This window comes from Tamandua tetradactyla, chromosome 14 (genome assembly GCF_023851605.1).
Source record: "Tamandua tetradactyla isolate mTamTet1 chromosome 14, mTamTet1.pri, whole genome shotgun sequence".
Lineage (NCBI taxonomy): Eukaryota > Metazoa > Chordata > Mammalia > Pilosa > Myrmecophagidae > Tamandua > Tamandua tetradactyla.
The window spans coordinates 57,288,478-57,306,409 of NC_135340.1; the positions used below are offsets into that span (position 1 = coordinate 57,288,478).

Below are 17,932 nucleotides of genomic sequence, written 5' to 3' on the forward strand. Positions count from 1 at the left end.
ATACATGGGGAGGTATATGCCAACTCTGTATTTTCTGTATGATTTTTCTATGAAACTACAACATCCCTAATAAAAAAAATTCTGTTAAAAATTCATCCCTCCTTCAAGCTTCTAGATTTTGATAACCACTTCCCTTTGTTCCCCCAGTTCAAGGAATGGGAGCCGCTTCCCACACTTATGACCTCTTTTAGTTTAGTGGTTCCTTTTTACTTTTTTTTGATCTCTAATACCTGTTTAATCCATTCCTTGTAATCTCTCTATTGGGTTAAAAAAAACAAATGGTTAACTATTTGAGAAAACATTATCAGATCTTTAGCTCATGTCATGTATCAAGATAATTCCCCTTGAGATGCACATGTTCAAAAAAAATGATCTTGGTGATGAATACACAACTATGTGATGATATTGTGAGCCATTGATTGTAACCATGTCCAGAATGTATGTTTGTTGTTTACAATAAAAATGTTTAAAAAAAATTCTCCATAAATTAAAGACTAACTACTGAAAAACAGTTAAGAAAAAGTAAGTAAATATTTTTGTAATACTGGGTGGAGAAGGCTTTTCTGAGCATGATACACCAAAGTCAGGCAATATTAAAAGACTAATATGTAATTTCATAAAAATGAGAAAGTTAAATATAAAAATAAAAGGTAATCAGCAAACCGGGAATAAATGTCTGCAACATACATGAAAGACCAAAGAATAAAATCCTACAGAAGACTATTCCATTAGAAAAATGGGCAGAAGACATAAATATGCAACTCACGAATTTTTATAAATATTAAAAAAAATTAACTGGTGGGGAGAGGTATGGATTCTTTGTGGAAGAAAAGGAAATGACTTCATTTAGATTACGATGGATTGACTTAGGTTGGATTGTTTGATGTGCAATAAAACTATTCAAAAATGAACAGAGAGAAACAAGTGCTTAGAGAAAAGGCAGAGAAAGAGATGTACTTACTTGCTGTCAGTAGGGAAACTGAAAGGTACAGCCCCTTGGAGGGCAGTGTAATGGTTCCATAGGACGCTAGGGGTGGGGTTGCCATGTGATCCTGAAACCTATTGCTCAATACATATCTGGAGGAACTGAGTAGGGGGACACAAATGGACATTTGCACCCTCGTGTTTATGTTGACAGTGTTCCGCATTCACAATGGTTGAAGGTGGACTAAGAATATAACAAACTATGAATGGGAGGGGGAACTATTGTGTATACTATAGTATACTACTCAGCAGCAGCAAGAAGGTATGAAGTTGTGAGGCATGCGACCTTAAGGTTCAGGTGAATGAACCTTAAGGACTGTATGTTGAATGAAATGTCAGAAACAAAAAGACAAATATTATCATGCCTTACTTATATAGACTAATTATAACAAAACTCAGTGAACTGAAGTCAAGCATGGGTTATCAGGTTGGGGCCTATCATACAACCCTAGACTGTAAGCACTTATAGCAGTCACATATATTCTAGAATTATAACTGTTAATTCTAAATTCTGAGATAATGAGCTCTTTGTACCTAACCTGGTTGTTTCCAGAAACCTCAGGTATTTATATGACATGTGAGACTCAGAGTTAGAGCTCTGAAGCTGTGAAAGTCATAGAACCCCATACAGGAATTGTTTAAAAATGTGTAAAAGGGATCAGACTTCGACTAGAGATATGAAGGAAGCTGATCTGAATAGGACTAAGGTAGATCACAGTACAGGGTAAAGGATGATATTATCCATGTTTTAAAACTTCAACTTCTTTGTGAGACCAAGAGGAGAGATGTTTATCTGTTGAAAAATTTTTATTTTCAATCACACATTACCTAATTTAATTTGTATGGTCAGTTTAGTTGAACACCCTATGTACATGGAATCTTGAATAGGGCAAGAGATTTTGTTGGTTACTCAAGGTTAGTGCAATGTCCTGATAAATCCCAGAGTAATTTGGGCAGTGAATAAAGAAGTATTTGCAGGGTCCCTTTGGAGGACTGGGGAAAAAGGAGGAAATATTCAACCTTTCCATACTGGGGATAAAGGAAATATCAACCATAAGGTTTACACAATCACATAGTCACATTGTAAACACTATATAGTTATACAGTCGTCTTTGAGAATCAAGGTTACTGGGACTCTAGCCACTCCAATACACCATAAACTGAAAAGGGATACCTATATAGCATAAGAATAACCTCCCGGACAACCTCTTGACTCTGTTTGAAATCTCTCAGCCACTGACACTAAATTTTTTCTCATTTCTTTCTTCCCCATTTTGGTCAAGAAGGTTTTCTTAATCCCTTGATGCTGGGGCCCAGCTCATTCTAGGATTTCTGTCCCACGTTGCTGGGGAGATTTATACCCCTGAGAGTCATTGTGGTAGTTGGATTCAGTGGTCGACTTGGCCAGGTGAAGGCACCTAGTTCTGTTGCTGTGGACATGAGCCAATGGTACGTGAACCTCATCTGTTGCTGTTGGTGATTACATTTGCAGTCAGCTAGGAGGCATGCCTGCTACAGTGAATGATGTTTGACTTAATTGGCTGGTGCTTAAAGGAGAGAGCGCAACGTAGCACAGCCCAAGCAGCTCAGCATACCTCATCTCAGCACTCTCAGCTCAGCCCAGGCCTTTGGAGATGCAGAAAGAAATCACCCTGGGGAGAGTTGTTGGAACCCAGAGGCCTGGAGAGAAGGCCAGCCGAGATCACCCTGTGCCTTCCCACATTAAGAAAGAACCTCAGTTGAAATTTAGCTGCCTTTCCCTCTGAAGAACTAACAAAATAAATCCGCTTTTATTAAAAGCCAATCCGTCTTTGTGTGTTGCATTCCAGCAGCTAGCAAACTAGAACAGTCATGTCCCACATAGGGCGGGAAGGGCAGTGGGTTCCCTTGCCCTGTCAGCTTAGAGAGAGAGAGGCCACATTGCGCAACAAAAGAGGTTCTCTGGTGTGATTCTTAACCATAATTATAAACAGGCTTATCTTCTCCTTTGCAGGAATAAGTTTCATTGGGGCAAGCCCCAAGATCAGGGGCTCAGCCTATTGATTTGGTTGTCCCCACTGCCTGTGAGAGTATCAGGAATTCCCAGATGGGGAAGTTGAATATTTCCTTCTTTCTCCCCAGTCCCTCAAGAAGACATTGCATGTACTCTGTTATTCTCTGCCCAAATTACTCTGGGATGTATCGGGGCATTACACTGAAAGCCTTTTAAGGAGGATTCAGAAGAGACAGGCTCTCTTCCTGCTTCGGTTGGTGAGCCTCTCCTGTGGAGTTGGTCCAGACCCTCCGCTGGAATCGTCAGCTTCACAGCCTGCCCTGCAGATTTTGGACTCTGCGTTCCCGTGGTCAAGTGAGGCACTTTTATAAATTTTATATTTGTGAGTATTCCCTGTTGATTCTGTTTCTCTAGAGAACCCTAACTAATACATAGACCAATGGAGTTTAATGCTACAAAATATAAAAAGTGCATTGATATGGTTTCAAATTTTACATTGAACTGATTTTTAAGAAACTACAACTTGCAGAGTTCTAGCAAAGTACCAAAGAAGAATATTCACTGTTATCCAAAAGGCAATTAGAATATTCTGACCTTTTCCAGCTTTATCTGTGAGAGGCCATATTTTCTTCATATATGTCAACCAAATCAACATATCCCAAAAGAATGAATGCAGAAGCAGATACAAGAATCTGGCTGTCTTCTATTAAGCTACATATTAAAGAGAGATTTACAAAAAATGTAAAACAAACAGTTCGATTTTTTTTTTTTTTTTGGAAAAAGTATCTCTAATTTGAAAATGTTATGGCTGAGAGATTCCAAACAGAGTCGAGAGGTTATCCTGGAGGTTATTCTTACGCATTAAGTAGATATCACCTTGTTGTTCAAGGTGTAGTGGAGAGGCTGGAGGGAATTGCCTGAAAATGTAGTGCTGTGTTCCAGTAGCCAAAGACATACTTTTAAAAATTAGCTTCCATTCATAGTAACTTTCATGAGTAAACAAGCTACAAGGGCATTTTGAAGGTGCCATTTTACTGTTTGAAGCACTATCAACTAATATATTTTGATTAGATCTCTCGATGCCCCAGGATAACACAATCAGGGCAGGCATGCTTAGCACTCCTTCTTAGATTCCTCATTCATGGATTGTGCTGGATGTTCTCAACCTTGGCTTCACATTATGGTAAACTGGGAGGTATTTTTTTTTAACTTTTTTATTGTACAGTATAGCATATATACAAAGCAAAGAGATAAAAAAAAAAAAAAGCAAGAGTTTTCAAAGCATTCTTCAACAAGTAGTTACAGGACAGATCCCAGAATTTGTCACGTTCTACCATACGATCCGCTCACATTTTTACTTCTAGCTGCTCCAGAACATAGGAGGCTAAAAGGCTTAAACTTTTTTATCATCGCAATCAACATTTTTTCTTTCTTTTTTTTGTGAAAAATAGCATATGTACAAAAAAGCAATAAATTTCAAAGTACACATTTAGTTGTAGAATAGTTTTCAGAGTTTGACATGAGTTACAATTCCACAATTTTAGGTTTTTACTTCTAGTTGCTCTAAAATACTGGAGACTAAGATATCAGTTTAATGATTCAGCATTCATATTCATTTGTTAATCCTATCTTCTCTGTATAACCCCATTACCTTTGATCTTTCCATCCCTCTCTTGGGGGTGTTTGGGCTATGGCCATTCTAACTTTTTCATGCCGGAAGAGTCTGTCACTAATACGGGGTAGGGAGATGGGGCTATCTGATGTTCTGGAGAGGCTGGGCCCTCTAGGTTTCAGGACCTATCTGGTCCAGGGACTTGTCTGAAAGTTGTGATTTCTGGTAAGTTGCTCTAGTGCGTGGAACCCTTGTGGAATCTTATAAATTGCCCTAGGTGTTCTTTAGGACTGGCTGGAATGGTCCTGGTTGGGGTTTGGCAGGTTGGTAGGTAGCAGTGTCTAACTGAAGCTTGCATAAGAGCAACCTCCAAAGTAGCCTCTTGACTCTATTTGAACTCTCTCTGCTACTGATACTTTATTAGCTACACTTCTTTTCCCCCTTTTGGTCAGGATGGAATTGTTGATCCCATGGTACCAGGGCCAGATTCATCCCTGGGAGTCATCTTCCACATCACCAGGAAGACTTTCACCCTGGATGTCATTATTATGATTAACTGGGAGGTTTTTAAAAATTGTAATGCCAAGTCTCACTCCAGTGATTCTGATTTCATTTGAAAGGGGTGGGGACTTAGTATTGGTATTTTTTAAACCTCTCCCAGGTGATCTTTATGAGCAGTCATAGTTGAGAACCACTAGGTGATGCAGTCTCAGCTGCCCTTCTTTTCTGAGATGTTTTCTTATGTGAGTTGATAGTGGTGCCTACCCGTATTCTTCCTGACTGCTACATATCCTTTGTATTCCTCACCCAGATTAGTGGAAAGTAGCCTTCCTAATTAGTCTCCCTATTTCCAGTTTCTTGCTCATGTGCATCTTCTTTTCTGCCAGAACTTCCAGAATTCTTTTTCTTTTTTTTTTTTTTTTTGGTGGTTAGACTATTTTATTAAGAACCTCCTCTCCCAACCCTCATAGTTTCTGGGTCACTGTTTCTGCTTGAAGATCTTATATGCCAGCCCCAAGAAGATAGTAGGGGGCAGGAGCTCTGAATGCTGCTTGATGAGTCTCAGAAGGCAGCTGTAACTGTCTTCCTCGAACTGGATAAGGACAGCTGGCAGCTCCACCTCCTTGTACAGCATCATCACCCAGGCCACCTTCTCAGCCCCCTTCTGCCCGTAATTCTCCTGCAGGATCTGGTGCTGTTCCAGAGAGGCCCATTGCAGACACTGAGCCACCAACCAACTGCATTTGTTGTCTTAGATGTCAGTGTCAACCTTGCCAATCACACTAGGGTCCCCCCAAAAGTCAAGGTAATCATCCTGGATCTTAAAGAACTCTCCCATCTCCAGAAGGATCTTCTTGGCATTGGCAAACTCCTTCTCCCCCATCAATGCTCACCATATACATGGCAGCATCTACAGGCAGGTAGAAGGAGTAGAAAACTTTTGTACTTGACAATGGATTTGTACCTCGTTTCACTTAATCTACCAAGATCCACATTGCCCTGGGGGTAGGGAGTGGGAGGAGGGCTGCGATAAGATGAGAGTCTACCGATCTTTAAAATAGACTCAAAATACTCATTGGTCCCACAACAATTTCCAAGGCCAAGTTAAAAGCTAGCACCTTGTAGAGACCCAGGGCCTGGGCGCCCTTCCATATTGAGAATAAGTTACTGCATGTAGCCACCTACAATGACCAGGACATACATTAAAGCTCATCACATCTCCTCAGGGAGGGGAGGAATGTACAATTGGTGTCATAAACAAAGCATTAAAACTCCCCTCCCTTGATCACTATTGACAGCAAAACTTCAACCCCCTGAGTCACGACACCCTGCTGAAACCCTGTTCTCACACCTTTGTCCTAAACCCTTATAAGCCCTTGTACTCCCCCGCCCTTTGCTGAGCATTGACTTCCATTTCCCGACTGACTGCCATTGAGAAGACTCTTCTGTTAGTAATTCCCAATAAAATTCATGCCTAACTCTGTGCCTGACGTGTCCTTTGGCCTTTGGGCTGCCCCTACCCAAGCCCTCTGAAAGCCAGGTTGGAATACACGTATCATGTTTCATCATGAGAAATTCCCTCCTAGGGACCTTAGAGTTTTCAGCTTGAGGCCTTATTAAAATGCATATATGTTTGAGGAGTGTTTCAGTTTGCTAAAGCTGCCAAAATATACCAGAAATGGATTGGCTTTTATAAAGGGGATTTATTAGGTTATAAATTTACAATTCTAAGGTCATGAAAATGTCTGAATGAAGCCATCAACAAGAGGATAACCCTTCTCAAGAAAGGCCCATCATGTCTGGGTGTTCTCTGCCACGTGGGAAAGCACATGGTGACATCTGCTGGGCTTTCTCTCCAAGGTTGGTTTCGAAAATGGCTCTTTCAGCTCTGATGGGGCCTTCTGCCCTCTCCTGGGGTATTTTCTAAGTGTCTGTTGGTCCTCTCTCAACTTCTCTGGGTCAAACTCTGGGTTTCATTTCTCTCGTCTCTGTGTTGGCTCTGAGCACTCTCTATGTTTTCTTCCTTTATTCTCTTCATAGAGAACCCCAGTAAAAGAATTAAGACCCATTTTGAACTGGGTGGGTCACATCACCTTGGAAACAATCTAAGCAAAAGGTCCCACCCACAAAAGGTCTGTACCCACAAGATTGAATTAAAAGAACATGGCTTTTCTGGGGTACATAACAGTTTCAAAATAGCAAGGAGGATAAACTTTTATCAGATTACCTTTTAGTAAGGATTAGTTAAGCAGATGCCTGTAATCCAAGTTCTTTGAAATTGTACATATCATGCTGTTATAGGTTGGATTTCACAAGAAGCAGACTTTAAGACAGGTTAGCATGCAGGAGGTTTATTAAAGGAGTATTCTTTTTTTAAAATTTATTAATTTAAAAAATTAACAAACCAAATAAAACATCATCATATATAATCAGTAATTCACAATATCATCACATAGTTGCATATTCATCATTTCTTAGAACATTTGCATTAATTCAGAAAAAAATAAAAAGACAATAGAAAAAGAAATAAAACGAACACAGAAAAGAAAAAAAAGATTATACCTACCATACCCCTTACTCCTCAGCCTATAGCTTTTGTTGTCCACACTGCTTGTGAGAATATCAAGAATTCAACTTGGGGATGCTGAATTTCTCCCTGTTCTCACCATTCCCCGAAGGGGGCTTTGCAAATACTTTTCCACTCACTGATCAGATCACTCTGGGATTCATCGGGGCATCACTCTGGACAAACCAACAAAATCTCATGTCCTACCTGAGATTCCAAGTACTTATGGTGTTCAATCAAACTATCTACATAAGTAATATTAGGAAATGCACTAGTCAAAATATAAATTTTGTAACAAATTTTTTGCTTTAGTCGCACACATAAGGTGACATTTTAAAATATTAATTACCATCTATTTTCAGCACCCTGCAAAAATGACATTCCTTTGTTCTTCCTCATGCAAAAACATTTTTAAAATTTGTACATTTATTCACTATTATTATGCACTCTAGGCATTCCTAAATTATACCATCTCAATCTTTAACATCTATCTTTCTTTCTGCTTTCATTTATGTCCCCAGCCCTCCTCCCTCTATCATTCTCACATTCAGCTTCATTTAGTGTTTTAACATAATTGTATTACAGGTAGGTAGTATTAAGGAGTATTCTTGATGCTAATGTCAATCACCATTGCTATGTCAAGAGAGATATGGAGTTCAGTAACAAAAAAGTGAGTTCCAGCATTGGAAAGGCTCCTTTGGAGGTGTGAATGGAGAGTACCTGGGACCAACATTTTATTTTCTTGGCAATAAACATTTTCTTGTAAATAAAACTTGTTGAAATTCCTCCTCAAACTCAGGGCATGCTTTAGTCCCAATTGCCATTATTTCTGGTTGGAGAGCTCAGGCCTTTCCTCACATGCTGTCAGTGCCTGGGTTGGGTTGGGAGGACTATTCCAGAGCTCCTGATTTATACCTGAACAGAGACAGTTTGAAGTTTGGCTTCGGTCCCTGCCTTCCCACTGTTAGCCCTGGCTCTGCCCCCAATAACTTCCATATTCTTCCCTAAGCATTAATGTTCGATTCCCAATCCTCCTGGCACCTGGTATTTGATGTGCAATCCTTTAGTTTGGGACTCTCCTCCTTTTCTGGCCTCCCAGGTCAACTCCCACAGTGGCCACCTCCCTTAACCTCATTCCTTGATCTCCAGATGTACAGCACCTGGCTACTAACCCTCCAGCATGCAATGCTCAAGGGTCTCTTCTTAATGGGAGTGTGGCAGCACAATGCTGGCATAGAAATCTCAACGTTGTTTACCATCTGCAGGGATACCGCTGCCACACTACCGATTGATCGGGGCTTCTTACAACCCTCTTTACCTTGAAAAGGTAAAGTCTAATCTCCAGCAGCGCGCCACCCAAACCCTGCCCTCAGATAATCACTGAACTAGTACTTCCCCAAGAGGCAGCGCAAACTAATGAAAAGTTTCATGTCCCTCTTCCAGGTCGAACTCCTCAGAGCAGGTCATTCCTGTTTAATGAGGGTACATCTCCTGGCTCCATAGAATAGACTCAAGAGAGTCACAGTCAGGTCCCAAGTTCTTGAAAGATAAAATGAATTTTCTTAGATTATGGAAAAAACAAATGTATTTTGTGTTTTAAAAGAAGAGGAAATTTCTTCAGAAAGTTGAGAATAAATGGTAAGCAGGTAGAATTTGGATAAATATGAAGATAAAACTAAAAATTATATAGTCATTCTCTCTTTTACTTAGTAATGGTGATCATTGCAATGGTGACCTAAGATCGAGCTTCCCCCTATAACAAAATGATCTTTTCTTAAAATTTTAGCCAATGTGGAATGGATGTCTCCAACCACATAGTTTTGAAGCCAGACAGCCCCAGAAGTTCTCAGAGAAATCAAGATCTCAACCAAAGGCTGGCGCCGTGAGGGTTCAGAGTTCTTTCCTGAAGAACCTCGGGAAAGAGGTTCCTTAGGAAAGAACACAAGGACTAGTCAGTGTGTACAGCTAAATAGCTTAATAAGTTCGATGCCAGAGAACGCTGGGAATTCCCAGCTGAACGCCGGAAAGCCCCTGGAGTTCCAGACTGGATGTCCTAGAGCTCCAGGAATTCTCTGCAGGGTTCAGAGAATTAGTCCCAATTGCCGTTATTTCTGGTTGGAGAGCTCAGGCCTTTCCTTTTCAATCTCTAGACTTCTCCGAGAATTATCTCGCAGTCAAGAATTATCTCAGAGAAGTCTAGACCCTGAGCAGGTGCTGACACCATGAACGTTCTTGACTCAGCTACGGGAAAGAACTCAAGGGCTAGTCAGTATGTACAGCCAAAGAAACCAAAGACTAGCGGGTGTGTACAGCTCAAAACTTTAATGCATAGCGAAGATACGCACTGGAAGATGAGCATGGGCAGTCTCCAAAGGAGAAGAAGCAGTCTGAGATCAGAATCCTTGCATTATAGAGACTTGGAGGGCCCCTCCCCTTCTGGCTATGCTAATAAAGGATTGATGAACTGCACTTTTCATTGGTTCTTTTCAAGTGCCTGAGTGAAGACTAGGTGTTGGGGGGAGGAGGGGTAAGTAGGGGTGTGTGTGTGCCAAAAGGAACTTTTTGTTATGGGTCTTAAAGTCACTTTCCCCACCCTCCTCTATCTAATTGCCTCAGTTTGAAACAGAAATTTAAAATTTGGTACATAAAAGAATCTTACTATCTGACTTTTAGATAATCATTATAATTAGAGAATTGACTAATTTGTAAGTCTTTAAAATATAATACAAGTTTGTTTAATTATCTGTACTCAAAGTGGACATTGAAAAGGATATATTCTCTTTCGAGAAACACTACCTGCTTTAATTTAAATTTAGTAGAGACTAAACAAAGATTAGATCATTAGATATATTAATAGCTACAAATTCTGTCTTTATGAGACTGATTTTTAAGTTTGATACTTGCCAGTGAAGAGACTATTTTTTAAGATATCATTATCTTTATCTACATAGAATAATAGTGCTTTAAATCAGTGCATATTAAGCTTTAATGTCCCTCTAAATCATCTTAATTATTAAAGTTCTGAAATAGTATGCAGGAGGCCTAGACATAGTCTAAACGTATTATTAAAAGTATTCTACTGATGTGACTAATAATATTAAAAATAATTTTATCTTGACTAAATTGTATGTCACTACGAATGACAAGTACAATCCCTTGAAGATCAACTTTATATTCTTCACATAACTGTGAGACTGTCCTGTATACAAGAATCTATAAACAGTACTGTGTGATTCTCCTCCTTAAGAATTACAAATCCTTCCATCGATTTCTGCAGATTCCTTTACCAACAATCCGTTATCTAATAATAATCTGATTTTGTAACTTTGTAATGTTTTTTCTAATTTCCCCAAAGTTTTAAAATATAAATGCACTTGTTTAGGACTACGGATATAAACTGCTCAACATTAATTTTTTAAATATCTGATTGCCACTAACAAAAGTATATAATTGCTTAAGATTATACACTGATTATCAAAACTCCAATTATCCAAAGAGAAACATTTTCCTGTTCACTAGGTAACATCTCTTGCTTCTGGGAATGACATGAACACGTGTGTTTTAGAAACCTCTCAAGTTGTGAAGGTGGTATGGAGAATAATTTTTGGGAAGGTGTAGAATTGAAGAGAGCAGAGACTGAAAGGAGAGTAAATTCAGGTAAGTAATGACAAGGGAATGAGCTAAACCAGTTGCGAGAGGGGAAGGATTAGAAAAGTCAGTTTTAAGAGGAATATAGGAAGTAGAATTAACAGGGTTCTAAGATTGGTTGGATGTGAGGGATGAGTAAAGATGTCAGCCATGTTGCTGGCTTGAGTTACTGAATGTCAGCCACTAAAATAAGGACTCCTAAAAGAAGAACAAGTTTTGAGAGAAGATTATGAGCTAGTTTTGAATAGATTTTGATGTGTCTTTGGAACCTACAGTTGGAGCCATCTAATAAGTGCTGGGTGTACAGGTCTGTAGTTTAGGGGAAAGACCTGACTGGAGACATAGGAGTCCAAGAGAATGAAGATAATAGTTAAAACTATGGAATAACAGGATGACTTGGGTACAGTGTACAGAGTAAGAAAACAACTAGGATAAAATCTGGGAGAGACCTACATTACCTATATTTGAAGTAGTGAAGTAGTTGAAGGGCTGAGAAGAATCAATAATCCTATAAAAAGTAAGGATTGGCACAGATATGGTAAGATAAAATTTTAAGGGTGCTTATTTTTAAAAAATTTTTATTTGGAAATCATTTCAAACCGAAATAAAAGAATAAGAATAAGAAAGTTAGTGTAAGAAATGGTGATGTGAAAATAATTTCTACATATTATGTTTATGAGTTCAATTTAGAACTATTGACCACAGCACACATTGTAAATGTCCATATGACAAATTTTCCTATGACTTTTAATTCTTTGAAAGTTTGTTTTCTTGGTGAATTGCTGTCTGTTTTCTTTATGAGATAATAATAAATCTATTTACCTTTCTGCTTTGACTGTCAGGAACTGAGAGCCGGCACCTTTTGTGTAGAACTGTAGTTGACTAGCTGTTCTATCCAGTATTTCCTGGAGAATCATTAACTATAATTAAGTAAATAAATCTTGTTCCTAATCATTTTGAGTACTGGCAAAGTTACGTTTCTACCTGAGCCGTGTGATCCTGATCCTGGAAAACAGGAAAGGTTAAGAAATCCCTTCATCCTTTGTATTTTAGAAAATGGGTTTACTCAAAGATCCACCCTTCCTCAAAAGTCTTGAATGACTCACCTAGCCCCTCTTGTTTACCTATTACAGTGTTGTACGCAGTCCTTTCACATTCCCATTCTTTGACTCATAATTAGTTGAATTGCTTGTCCCCATTGATCAATCGGGACAAAATATCTTCTAACCAAAAGTCAGGTAAATGTCTCTCCTTCCTCCAACCTCCTGAACTTTAAGGATGCCTTCCAGAAAAAAAACTGCTTCAGCATAAAATAGTCTCAGATCTACTATCTGATCATGCCAACCTTTTATCTCACTTCCCTACTTCTACAAAATAAAACCCCTTTTTGCCTAACTCTTGGTCAGAAAGTTCTCCCTATTGCAGTAGTCCCCTTTCCCCTATTGCAATAGCCACTTTCCCCACTTTGCAATAATCCTTTCAAATTAAGTCTCTCCTTACCAAATACAGATTTGATTTTTATATGACATTACTATGAGAGAAGCAGCTTGGTAGTAATTCAGGATCTGCAATTCAGAATGCTGGCCTTTGTAACTTAAACACTGTTTCTCTATCCATGATGCCTTATGGGCATGTCTGTTCCTACCAGACATTACACAGCCTCTTACCATAACTGGAAGGTAACTTACCTATTTTTTGAGGTTCCTCCAAGGCCTCCTCCAATGCAAATTACATATGCCACATTGCCTATATTTTAAATTATATCATCTCAAGCTTATCTTCCAAGTTTGGCTTTAAAATAGCCATCCAGAAGTTTTCTAGTGGTACAGAACCAAAACAAAACCACAAACTATTTCATTCATATGGATAAACTTCTCCACACACACACACTATAACCCTTGTCCTTCAGTAACTAGTACGGTCTTTTAACTATCTTTCTTCCCCCCAATATTCAATCAGTTGCCAAGTTCTGTAACTTCTGACTTTACAAAGTATTTTACATCTGATGCTTCCTTTTGGATCTTGGTGCTACACTTTCCCGTCTTCTTCAAGTCTTCGAAATTACCTACCACCTGGATTATTGCAGTATTCTTCCAAAGGATTTTCTGCCACACATCTCCTCTGTCTAATCAGTTCTCAACACTGTTGCCAGATCCATCTTACCAAAACTGTTGTCTTCACTGAGGGTTTATAGAGGCCTTCCACAATGTAACTCAAGCTGAGGGTCTGGTGTAATTACCACTGTTCCTCTAGGCTTAATCCAGACCCAGCCAAACTGAAATTCTCACTGTTCCCTGAATTTGCCCTGCTTTTTCTCACTTTAATGTTTTTGGTCCCCATGGAAAATGCTTTTCCCTGCCCAACCCCAATCTTTCACATTCAGAAATGCTGCCCATCCTTTATATGTTGCCCCCTTAAAAACTTTTCCTCATTCTATTTATTTATTTTATTTATTTATTTTATTAAAAACTTTTCCTCATTCTATTTATTTATTTTATTTATTTATTCTATCTATTCTATTCTATTTCTCCCTTCTACATGTTATCTTTTCACTTTCTTGATAGTGCCCTTTGACATACAAAAGTTTTTAATTTTGATGAAGTCCAATTTACTTATTCTTTTATTGCTTATTGTTTTGGTGTCATATCTAAGTCACCAGATCTTAAATTTATTGTATTTACCAATACAAGTCTTCAAGATTTTCCTCTATGTTTTCTTTTAAGAGCATAATGGCCTTTGCTTTTCTAGTTAGGGAGTTGATCCATTTTCATTTATGATATGAGATAGAGGCCCAATTTCATTCCTTTGCATGTGGATATTCAGTTTTCCCAGTACAATGGGAGAGACTATTCTTTCCCCATTAAACGGACTTGATGTCCATGTTAAAGATTAATTGGTCATAGATATGTGGGTTTATTTCTGAACTCTCAGTTCCATCCCATTGGTCTATTTGTTCTATCCTTATGCCAGTGTCTACTCTTTTGATTTCTGTAGTTTTGAAGTGTTTTAAAATCTGAAATTGTGAATTCTCCAACTTTGTTCTTCTTTTTGAAGATGGTTTTTGCTATCCTCTGCCATTTCATATGAATTTGATGATTTGATTTTCCATTTCTGCAAAAAAGGCTACTGAAATTTTGGTCAGGATCATATTGAATCTGTAAATCACTCTGGGTAATATTGACATCTGTACCAGTTTGAAACTCTTATGTACCCCAGAAAAGCCACGTCCTTTATCCTCATTCAGTATTGCCGAGCAGAACCTTTCTGATTGTTTCCATGGAGATGTAACCCACCCAATTGTGGGTGGTAATTTTTTTTTGATGTTTTCCTTGGAGATGCATCTCCACCCGTTCACAGTGGGGTTGCTTATTGGAGTCCTTTAAGAGGGAACTGTTAGGAACGGGGTTGTTAAAGGATTCCAGATGAGACAGTGAGTCAAAGCTTAGCAGGTTTATTGAGAGAGAGAGAAATAGATTGAGAGCAAAGGGAGAGCAGCCAGGTGGGAGCCAGCGAAACCTGCTAGCGAAAGGAAAGGAAAAATGGCTCCAACTCTCATACTGACAGCTTGTGGTTTTAAAAGAAAAAATATGCCAAGAGGGGTGGGGGGTGACATGTGGCCTCAGACATCACCGGGAGATATCAGGCTGGTGTAGGTCATGACTTCATGCTCATGGTTATCTGGTTTGGCCTCTGGCAGATAGGGCATTGGCACGTTCCTGGTCATCTATCTTGCGAGCACATCAGGTCCTGTCAGAGAAGCTCCTGAGGGAGAAAAGCTGAAGGGTCTCCATGCCACAGAATCCATTTTGTATGTCAAGATTATTTTCTGAGACCTGACAGGAACCATTTTGGAAAAAGTTTTAGAGTCACCAAAACTGACAGAGCCACCAGAATTGACAGAGCCACCAGAACCCACAGAGCCACCAGAACCGACAGAGCCACCAGAACCAACAAAACCCACAGAACCAACATCGCCAGCAGAATGGACAGAGCCCTAGGGAAGCCGTTGAAGAAGCCTGGGGAAAACACTAGCAGACATTGCTATGTGCCTTTCCAGCTGAAACAGAAATCTTGAACATTATCAGTCATCTTGAGCCAAGGTATCTGTGCTGGTTTGAAAGGAAGCATGCCCCCTAAGAAAAGCCATGTTTTAATATAAATCCCATTTCATAAAGGTAGAATAATCTCTATTCAATACTGTATGTTTGAAACTGTAATGAGATCATCTCCCTGGTTGATGTGATTTAGTCAAGAATGGTTGTTAAACTGGATTAGGGGATGACATGTCTCCACCCATTTGAGTGGGTCTTGATTAGTTTCTGAAGTCCTATAAAAGAGGAAACATTTTGGAGAGAGAGATTCAGGGAGAGCAGAGAATGCTGCAGCACGACGAAGCAGAGAGTCCACCAGCCAGCGACCTTTGGAGATGAAGAAGGAAAACGCCTCCTGGGGAGCTTCATGAAACAGGAAGCCAGGAGACAAAGCTAGCAGATGACACCGTATTCGCCATGTGCCCTTCCAGCCGAGAGAGAAGCCCTGACTTTGTTTGCCATGTGCCGTCTCACTTGAGAGAGAGACCCTGAACTTCATCGGCCTTCTTGAACCAAGGTATCTTTCCCTGGATGCCTTTGATTGGACATTTCTATAGACTTGTTTTAATTGGGACATTTTCTCGGCCTTAGAACTGTAAACTTGCAACTCATTAAATTCTCCCTTTTAAAAGCCATTCCATTTCTGGTATATTGCATTCCAGCAGCTAGCAAACTAGAACAGTATCTTTCCCTGGATGCCTTAATTTGGACATTTTTATAGCCTTGTCTTAATTTGGACATTTTCATGGCCTTAGAACTGTAAATTTACAACTTAATAAATTCCCCTTTTTAAAAGCTGTTTCACTTCTGTTCTATCACATTCTGGCAGCTTACAAGCTAGAACATCTTAACAATATTAAGTCTTCCAATCATGAACATGGGTTGTCTTTCCATTTATTTTTGTGTTTTTTATGTATTTCAGCAATGTTTCTTGATTTTCAGTGAACAAGTCTTTTACATCCTTGGTTAAATGTATTCCTAGATATTTGACTCTTTTATATGGTATCACAAATGGAATTTTCTTAATTTCTTTTTCAAATTGCTTATTGCCAGTGTATAGAAATACAACTGACTTTGCTGTATTGATCTTGTACACCAAAAATTTCTGAATTAATTTATTAGCTGTAGTAACTTTCTCATGTATTCTTTGAAATTTCTCTATATAGAATCATATCATCTGAAAATAGAGATAGTTTTACCACTTCCTTTACAATCTGGGTGCTTTTTATTTCTTTTTCTTGCCTACTTGTTCTTGTCTAGAATTTCTAGTACAATGTTGATAACCGTGGTGACACTGAGCATCCTTGTCTTTTTCCTGACCTTAGGGGGAAAGCTTTCAGTCTTTCACCATTAAGTATGATATTAATTGTGGGTTTTTCATATATGCCCTTTATCATGTGAAGTTTTGAGCCCCTATAGTGACGTTTTTAGATCTTATATTGTACTTTTCAACTTCAGAATTTCAACCGGTTCTTTTTTTTTTTTAATTTTTATGCCTTTATATTTTTTTGCTTAAAAAACTTTTATTTGAAAAAATGCATTCAAAAGTCCAACAATTTTTTACTATAAATTATGATTCTCAAACCCATTCCCGAATGATGGTAACATACACATTAGAGAAGGTAGCTAAAGGAAAGAGAGCACCAAAGAGAAGAGAAAATTGTGTCCAAAGAGCAGATATGAGGCTGAATGAGGCTGAAGATCAGGGAAACCAGAATATCTTGGAGTCCCCCACCTTTCTACCCTTTGCTGTTAACCCTTCAGCTCTTGTTAAACCCTCAGGTTATTGGCCACTTGAAGTAACAAGATCAGTTAATTTCAGAGTAACTAGCTTGACTGGAACTGAGAGTAAATTGGGACTCTATGGCCAATGTTAGACCCTGAAAAATTGCAGGAAATACACTGGCATTTGTAAAAATTAGAACCTCAGTTACTATAGGTGGAGACAAACTGGATAGATGGTGGAACCTCACTTACTATAGGTGGAGACAAACTGGATAGATGTTGGAACCTCAGTTACTATAGGTGGAGACAAACTGGATAGATGGTGGAATTAACAGAGTGGATCTGTTCCCCTGTTCCTTACCCCCACTAACAAAGAACAGGATGCTTTTTATTATGGATCTTATGGAAGACCCCAGCCTTCTTGTCTCAAAGTAGGTAGGAGCTCATTTGTCTTGTACTGCCTTCCCAAATAACCCTGCAAGAAGAGACCAGAACAAAGAACACCTGAGAAAACTAAAGGTGCCTAAAGACCCTGCTCCTTATTGCTTTCCCACCTAATGGAGACTCTTCAGCCAGGTGGGAAGTAGGATCTGGTCTTCAGACAAAACTCCCTGAGTTTTATCTGTGTCTTTTCTAGGATTTGGTTACAGAAATAATCTATGCCTTTATTGAAACTTTCTATTTCTTGTAACATTGTCATACCTTCCTTCCTTTACTTCTTTAATTAAGCTTTCCTTTAATTCTGTGAGCATATTTATAGTGGATACTTTGACATCTTTTTCTCTCAAATCTGACATTTCATCACTCTCACA

The 17,932-nt window shown here is 38.9% G+C and overlaps 1 protein-coding gene and 1 pseudogene across 3 annotated transcripts in view; one reads left to right on the top strand and one right to left on the bottom strand.

Annotated features, from left to right (window-relative positions):
- Nucleotides 1-17,932, top strand: part of TMEM62 (transmembrane protein 62) — a 112,286-nt gene that overhangs the window by 4,322 nt on the left and 90,032 nt on the right. For all 3 annotated transcript variants that reach the window (XM_077127621.1, XM_077127623.1, XM_077127622.1), the window contains one exon: nt 11,176-11,313. In XM_077127621.1, coding sequence (XP_076983736.1) covers nt 11,247-11,313 — 67 coding nt within the window. In that variant the 5' untranslated portion in view covers nt 11,176-11,246. The remainder of the gene's footprint in view (nt 1-11,175; nt 11,314-17,932) is intronic.
- On the bottom strand, nt 5,569-8,652 carry LOC143655454 (farnesyl pyrophosphate synthase pseudogene; annotated as a pseudogene).